This window comes from Melozone crissalis, unplaced genomic scaffold, assembly GCF_028551555.1.
Source record: "Melozone crissalis strain CALT ecotype California unplaced genomic scaffold, PUWL_Pcris_2 ptg000018l_1, whole genome shotgun sequence".
In the NCBI taxonomy this organism is placed as follows: Eukaryota; Metazoa; Chordata; class Aves; order Passeriformes; family Passerellidae; genus Melozone; species Melozone crissalis.
In genome coordinates, this window is record NW_026535796.1 from 26,940,763 (window position 1) to 26,949,691 (window position 8,929).

The 8,929-nt window shown below is 41.2% G+C and overlaps 1 protein-coding gene across 1 annotated transcript in view; it reads right to left on the bottom strand.

The window, feature by feature from the left end:
- Positions 1-8,357, bottom strand: part of CDIN1 (CDAN1 interacting nuclease 1) — a 122,454-nt gene extending 114,097 nt beyond the window's left edge. The window contains exon 1 of the mRNA XM_054276351.1: positions 8,092-8,357. Coding sequence (XP_054132326.1) covers positions 8,092-8,192 — 101 coding nt within the window. The 5' untranslated portion in view covers positions 8,193-8,357. The remainder of the gene's footprint in view (positions 1-8,091) is intronic.
- Positions 8,358-8,929: the final 572 nt, after the last annotated feature.

The following is an 8,929-nucleotide window of genomic DNA, read 5'->3' on the forward strand; positions in this document are numbered from 1 at the left end:
TTCACCATCAAATCTTCAAAGGATATAGGATTGGCTTCTAAGTGGTTTGTATAAATTCCTCAAGGCCAAAAAAGGTTTCCCTTTACTCAGCCAAAATGAATTTCACAAGTGTAATAAGTCCTGTTCTGTGTAATTTTGTTTTTTTTTTTTAAAGAACTGTACTCCCATATGGTAACACTTCACAAACTGGAAGGGGAAAACATTAAAAGAGAAGGAAGAGATTTATCAGTACTCAAGAATTCAGAAAATAAAAATTTAATTTTCCTTGTATATTTCAAACAAAATTTCAAGACTAACGATTAAAATAGGTTTGTATTTTGCTAGGATGGACAACATATGTGTATAAGGAAGAAGATGGTTACACCAAAAAAAATGTGGCAGAAAACTACAATGGACTTCCTTCAAAATTAACTTTCATTATATTACGCCTACTTTTCTATTAATAGGTAACATGCAAACAACTACAAAAAAACTTCTTCTATCTCTCCAAAAAAGAGAAAGCACCCATGTCCTGAAAATCTAGTATTCACCTGGGCCAGTGGAAGTTTTCTGCCTAAATCCTGTCTGTTGGTGTTGGGAAAGCCACAAATGTGAGCAAAACTCTATTTTCCATTCTACTCTGAACCCACCCACTGCTATCAATATCTAACTTTTAAGTCAGCATCTTCTGTTTAATTTAATGAATAATAAAAGAGACAAAGTTTTTCTGAGTTATATACTGATACTGTTGATTTCTTTCACACAATATTTCCTATTACAGGAGAGGACTGGTATCCTTCCTATTTTGGTCACAACACAAGCAAACAGTTCGTTAGCAAGTCACATCAAATCCAACAAATTACAACTTCTTTGATATTGATTGTTCACTGATATTTAAGCGAAAAGAGAAACTGCCCACGGGTTCAGCCTATCAAAGCTGTGATATAGTAGATTTTCTACCAAGGGTTCAAATAACAAGAACATCTTTCCAAAGGGAGTATTATCAGTTGTTCACATAATTACTTTGCACAGTTAATTTTTATTTCATTTTAGGATTATTGAAAATATGCTACATTTTATTGTGGGTCACTTCTTGAAACTTGAACATTGCTAATTCTCTTTTCAATTAATGACCCAAGACCTCTTTCTCATCTCTTATCTATCTGTTTACCTGTGAGGTTTACTGCAGCTTCAAGTACATAACAAATTTTAAATTACATTAGGTTTGTTCTACATAGATTAGACAAAAACAAACTCCGTGTCAAACCTTGTTTATTCTGAAGTCTAAAGTAAAAGAAGAAAGTATAAAACTTTGAAAATTCTACTATTTCATTGATACCCTCATTAAATCCTCCAGAATATTTAAATACATTACAGTGGTACAAAGCATTTGCCACTTGATGGGATCGTTTATATAGGCAGAGCATGAATTTATGTCATTGTTAAGTATTGAGAATATAGACAAAGGAGTTGAAATTGTGCCTTTAAATATTGTTTTTCAGAATAGGTTTCTATCAAGCACAAAGGCAACTTTCTAAATGAGATTTGCTACATCAGTGTTTGCAGAGTAATGAAAAATAGCCTAGTTATTCTGCTTTTCAACTATTCAGAAGAGCAGAGAGAGCAGAAGTTACAAGAATAATGTTGGGTTTGCTATGACAAGAACCTTTCTAGGAAGAAGAGAGTGCAAGTGAAGTGTCACACAGCAGTAGGATGCCTGCTCATAAATACAACCTGTCTAATAATCCTGTGCCTGAGTTCAGAGCCTCGAACTCTGCAGCTATCTGCCCTCTGCCCATGAGCCTCACTGCCAGTCTGCCTTCCAGGTAACAGCAGCTCCAAAGAGCACTAGAGCAAAGCATGAAGAATTTTCCCTCCACTTTGATCAGTCTGCAGGCTCCAGACACCAGAATACAGAACTGGAAAGAAAAGAGAAAAAGAAAAAAATTCCTCCTTTTTCTCACCACAGTCATCATGGGCTCATCAGTACTGCTTGACAATCTAAGCAACTGCATGAAAGCAGAATAAAATTATTCACAAACAAGCAATATATTGCTCTGTAAACAAAATTGTCTTCAAGGGGAAAATGAAAGACTTATCCCCCCCAACCCTAAAAAACAAAACCAGAGGCAACAATGATACTGGAAAAGAGGGGAAAAAAATGCTTCCTCAGCCTTCATCTGCTGGTAAAAGAAATAACATTCAAACCATACATTTAAACTTCTTTGTTTCAATATGAATCACCACAGAGAAAGTGATAAAATTGAGCAAATAATAAACAGATTATTTTTTCCAATTTACATTGTAACACATTACTGTGCAGATGCTTTTTTTAAAAAATTAAAATCTTGCTGAGATGGTTTCCAGGCCAGGTGTCATTTAACAAAACCATCCATCAATAATTTGGAGAAAGAGCAACACAATTACTGAAAATGTGTGGAAAACTGAGGCGATACTAAGTAATGAAAAGTAGAGGTCATCAATGTAGAGGAATGCTCACCCCTTGATGTGCTGTGGGAACCAAGTGTGTACATTCCAATAATCAAATATGAAGTTACATGCATTAAAACCAAATAGCCATACTCAAGTATATCAATATGAAGCTGTGCATCACATTTTCCTCTTGCTTACAGGGGGAAAAAAAAAAAAGGAAGAAAAAATTTTAAAAGTACTTCTCTTATATTTATGCCAGGTTCCCTTACCTTTCTGCTGTGAAAAAATATCCTCTTGATTGCATGGAATAAGTTTTCACACAAGGGACACAATGAGAACGGTACTTTTTTGAATAGATGCACAAAAGTGACGAACTGCACATAGCTGCTGATAAAAGTCAGCTCATACTTCAAAACACTAGTACTGTGAAAATCCCTATAACACAGTTTGCACTTAAATAGTCTCAGAAACTAATGCTTCTTTTAAAGAAATGCAAGGGAAGGTACCTAAAGGAAAGTCAGGCTAGAGGCACCAAGTTTGTTTAACAACTTGAAAAAAGGAAGAGATACAATATAGACTACACAAATTGTGCTGTGGGAAAATACAGCAATCCTCAAATGGACGGAAACACGTTTCACAACAGATCAGTGCAAGAACTTGAAAAGCATGAGTTTGGAATTACTAAAAGATGCTCAAGGCTAGAAAGTTTCTGGAACCACCAATTCGAGCACAACCTGGTGTAAGAAACTCGAACACAGGACAGAACCAAACCAGAAAAAATTCTCACATTAAAAAAAACTCAAGACAGTATCATAATGAATTGGGTCACCAAAGCTTACATCCTTAGAAAGTTTGGTAGAGACCAGAGAAAGACTGTCATGGGTTAACCCAAATGTTACTATATTCCATCTCCGTCCACACCCAAAAATTGTTAGGGCCTCTTTTAAGATCCAGCGCATCCCGAACTGGAACCACAGGGCAGAGGGGACATTGCTGCAGTCCCTTTTTAAATTGGAGTTGGGAAGTGGGGAACAAACTCACTGCTGGCAGTACGTGCTGAAAGTGGACGCTCTGGTTTGGAGGGCTTACTTTGGGAAGCTGTTTGCGGTTTTTTCCTGGGCTTGCAATAGTAGCCACTTGGAAAAACTGCATTTTACAATTAAAAACTGTTTTGGGGTGAACTTTGCAAAGCCAGCTGGTTGCTGGGGCCCAGTCACCTCATACCAGGGCTGACAGACCGGTTTCTTCTCCACAACACATCCACAGTTCAGAGACATCAGCACCAGCACCGTCAGAGTCTGGGGAGCAGTGGCACTGACCCCACAGGTGCTAGTACTTCTCATGTGCCGCTGGAAATGCTCTGTAAGCTCCTGCCTTCCCAGGGTTTGCTGCCATCCCTCCCCTTTGTCTCCCAGGCCATGCGATCACCTGCAAAGCGCCATCTCAGGGGCAGGGTCTGGCGCCATTTTCCTTTTCTCTCCCTACAGTCGTCACCCATGGCAGGCACCATCTTGGAAAGGATATTTTTGCCATTTTGGGTCTCTCTTTGTTCTGGGGGAGTTTGTGAGATTTAGCAATTTTCTATCTAGTGGTTATTTACTCTTATTTTTGCCTTTTGCAGTCTCACTTGTTAGTAAACTGCTAATTTTTTCACTTACATCTACTTGTATTTTATTTCTCCTTATTGATGGAAAGGGATTGGTGAAAACAAAGGAGAATTCCACTTCGAATTCTCTTAAACCAAGACAAAGATTTGGTCAAGAAGACTATAATAATCAATCAGACTTGGATACAAAGAAGAAGGTGAAAACATGTACAAGGTATATATTTGAGAAGGGTATACTCATAAGTCAATTGTGTTCTACCTACAAGAAGCTTTAGAAAAGGTTTCTGAGAGAAACAATGTATTCTGCCACATACAGAAGAACTGAAACAAAACAGTAAACTGAAGTACTAGAATTATCAGTTTGGGTATGAATTTAACTCTCAGAAGTTGGACTTTTTAGAACAAGTTAAAATAGTCTTTGAAAAAAGACAGAATTTTTGAAGGTCTAACATGTCACTATAAATAGGTAGTTCTAAGGTGATTTGTATCTAGAAGATTCTACTTGTAGGCAGTTCTTAACCACCATTTAAGAGAGAAAAAAGGATTTTAACTTTCTCAGAACATTTCCTGCAATGGCCTAAAACCAGTCCTAAAATGGCTCATTCAATTTAGACTTTAGCTGTCATTGAGAAGAATAGTATCTCAGAAGAACAGGAGTCCATAGCTGAAGGGAAAGCTGAAGAATATAATACAAAAATAGCAAAGAAAACCACAAATTATTAGCAAATAGAAAAATTCAGGTGAGAAACTAAGCAGAAAATGTGGTATACTTCAACAGAAAAGCACAACACTGAATATACAGATTTATCAGTCCAGTGGCATATGTGTGAAAAAGATCAAAGGAACTACGGATCAGTGATCCAATATTGGCAGAGATTTATTGTGCTTAGTGCTTAAAATCACATTTTGATAATCCTCAGGTCATCTAAATACCCTGCTGTTAAATGAGAACATGTTAGGAGACAACTGCTAAGGATGTAACAAATACCTTAAGAATAAAGAAATGAATAATACATTGGTAATTGCCAGGCATGAAATACAAATCACAGCATTAACAGAAAAAGAACAGCAATTCAGTATCCAAGTTTTTGCAAAATAACTGGATTTTAAGAAAAGTAGAGTAAATCCATGTTGTATGGAAAGTTACAGGGTTGTAAAATATAAGAATTCCCAATGCTTGTATTAAAATACTTATAAACAGTATGAGAAGCAGTTTAATTTTGACTTTTTGACATTAATAAGTCACATGACAATACTCATTTGAAGTAATAATCTCACCTCCTGAAGTAGTCCAATAATAGTAAAGCACCCTGTTAAAATTTTTTTAGATTCACAGGTCTGGGTGGCAGCTACCACCCACCATACCTGTGCACTACATTGTGGCAATTGCTTACAGAAATTACAATTTATTCTTAGGGAGAAACTGCACAACAAGAGTAGGCCCTTTCACATAGCACGAAAGAGATTTTATACAAATTAGGAGCATAAAATGCAAGGCTTCAGGAAATGCAACAGCTGAGGGAAGAGCCAAGAGATAAGACAGCGTTAGAAAAAAACTGAGCAGATTAATGCAGAAATCCAAAGACCCACAAGATCTATGAGGCAGTAGGAACCAGAAATATTTGAAAACTGTCAATTTATGTATTACATTACCAGCGAAATTCCAATCCTTCCCAGGGAAAGATTGAAAGTGCAAGGTGAAAGCAGCTATTATGGATGCTACTACTTTCCAGTTTGAATCAGCAACTGTTACTATATAATAATGAGAAACTGGCTATGGACACCTTCATCACATTGTAGGTACCACGACAGATTCTGGAATATTTTTTTAAAAAGACTGAATGAAAAAGTAGAGATGGGTGGAGGGCTTTAGTTGATTCTGGCTTTCATAAAGAAAAATAAAAAAATCCAGCCAGAAAGTCCAGTCAGACCCTTCTTGTCCTGGAAGAGAATGACAAAATTTCCAGATTATAAAAAAAACTTACTCACTCCACAGTTATCAAACATATCACTGAAAAAGCCTCCCCCTTCAGATGGTATACAGGTTTACAAATCTCTGCAGCTTGCAGCTGGCCTCTTTTATAACATAAGGGTTATAGAGAATGCCTGTTTTCCACATCCTAACGTGTCTATTTCAACACACCTTCCTTACTGCTAAGGAAAGCAGTGGCCTTGGAATGTATTGCTTATCTTCTGCATCTGGCCTGCTATGAGAAATAAACAAAGAGACAACAAAGAAATATCACACTTACAGAAAGAAGATGTACAGAGCTCCTCAAAATATATCTAAGACAGGCAATTTTTAAAAAGCTATCAATTCATTGCTCATATAGAAGGTTTTAGCCTTCTCCTAGCATGGGCAAATAAAATCCAGGAGAGATCTACAAGCAAAATTCAGAACACACCATTCTCATGTCATAATGTGAATAACAACATAAAGGTATAGCCACTTAATTGTGGAAGCAACTACTACAGCTAACCTTTGCTTTTCAGTGTTCACCACACTTGAGCCAGGTCCTTTAGAAAAAAAAACAAACAGAATTCTTTTCCTAAATAACCCTATACTGTTAGTTACACATAGTTGTTTAGGAGTCATCAAGTTCTGAAACAGAGGATTTAACAGATCTTTTACATCACCCAGTGAGTGGACTGGGAAGTAAAACATATCAGAAAAGCCCAGTCTTTTTTGGACAAATTTGACTAACAAACACTCATGTGCCTATGGATCTGTCTTGGAAGCAGGTTCCTAAAAACAGTGACTGACCTGGAAAACCAACCCAAATTCTAACCTTCTTTCAAGACAACTTTATAAGGAGAGTAGAGAAAGAGAACGTGCATGTGTATGTATGCATGCACACACAAGTACCCACAAACACTCTGTCCTGATTTCATTAGCACTGAAGTGATAAAGCCAAGTCTAAGTTCCTGAAACACACTTTGTTATGGTGAGTGCTTTTCCAAGTTGCAGAAGTACTGTGCAAGGTGAGCTGGGTTCCCAAAATGCAACTCAATGCACTCCCTGAACCAACCACAACGCTTTTTTATCACTTCTTCTCTGTAACAGGGCAATTCTCTCACACTTTCCTGAAAAGGAAAGGATTTCACTGGACAGTTCAAAAGCCTAAGTAATGTTGGCTCTTCACTCACATACTGTAAGTTACACACAGTGTCAGTTTCTTCCGCTGCATTTGTGGTTAAGACAAGCAAGGTTCATTCAGGAAGCATGTGAATGATTTTCTGTTTTGTTAATTTCTCTCTTTCACCAAACTAGATACAGCATCTAACTCCCTACATTTTTCTGTATTATTTCTTGTGATTTTAGAAACAGCACCACTCTTCTCTCCACAGAACCCAACTTGCTTTCCTGTCCAATTCAGCAACAGCAGTCCTTCCCCCAAATGTGAAAGGAAAGTGAAACCTTGCAACATTCTTTAGAACTCTGTTGTAGTTGGTAGGAAGTAAATTTCAGCAATAAAGATTGGTGCATGGAGCACATCCTGTGATGGATACTTTTCCATCCCAGGCATGGTCATTTGCAAATGTCTTCGAGAATTCTGAACACAGTTCAGTCAAAGAAGCACATGAATGGCCCTAAGTGAAAAGATGATCCCTTTTCCAGTTTCAACTGGAATGCAGCAGCATTCTATGGATGGATTCCATGGATCCATAAAGTCCCTTATCCCTAAGAAACAGGGGCACTGGCATTGCAGGATGTATTTCACAAGTGGCTTCAGCCACAGAGGCTCGTTCTGCACCGTAAGGCTTTATTCACATCAGAAGACCTCCTTGGTGTCCAAGAGGCTCATGAAGGGCCCCAAGCTTTCACTTGGACGTGTGTAGGGGGAAGTGTTCTTTATTTTGTGCCAACTTCTCAGGTCACAGAGGGTGGAGCAGTATCCTGCTCCCAGTGGCAGTCGATGACCGTGTGCGTGTGCTGGTGATTTTGTACCGTGTGTGGCCTGAGCTGGAGCACCGGGCGGAGCTGGCGCGGCGGTCCCCGCGGCCCCGCACCCGGCCACAGCGAGCCCGCAGGCCGCCGCCGGGCCCCGCGCCGGAAGGCGGGATGCACTTACCTAGGAAACTTCTCCTTCAGCTTCCTCAGACTCTGCCGGGTGGGCTGCACGTGCCCCAGGAACTGGGCTATCTCATCGTACTGGGCTTTGCTCAGCTTCATGCCTTGCACCGCCAGGGCTGCGCGGAGGCGGCAGGAGAGGCGCGGGTCACGCCGGGCGGCGAGAGGCAGAAGGCCAGCGATGGCGGGGCGGAGAACCGCGTCAACCCGGGGGCACCCGCGCCACCAGCCCAGCGCCCAGGCAGCCACGAGCCGCCGCGGCCGCCACTTCCCGCGGCTCCGCCCCGCGTCCCGTCCGGGGCGGCGCGGTGCGAGGGGGGCGGTGCGAGCGGCCATGCCGCGCCGCCCGGTTCCGCGCTGGCACGCGGGTCGCGGGTACGCCGGTACGCGGGTCCCCGCTGGCCCGGCCGCCGTGAGCGCCCGGCATTTCTGGCGGAGCAGGGCGCCGGCAGCCTCACGCCTGGGGATGTGCCCTGTTCGGTGCCGGCAAGTCGCTTCTGCCAGCTGCCATGGTGCCTGCGAGGGCGGAAGAGCGGCGGGCGGCCCCGCCTCCGGCCCCGGCCGCAGCGGCCAGAGGGGGCCGAGGTGCTGGATCTCGCTCGTGCGCCGGGGCGCCTGCGCTAGGCCGCGGCTGCTGCTGTGTAACGCCTTAAAAGTGTCGTTTTCAAGGCCCTTTTAGCAAGTCACGCTGAAATGACTGTTTCTTGCCGCTGAAAGTCGAAACAAAAGCTGTAGTAATAAAGCTGCGGATGCCGACAGGGCATGCAGCAGGGTAAAGACTCCTGCTGAATTTTAGAAGAGAACCATTCTAGTTTGTGCTTGGATTTCCTTCAAAGTTT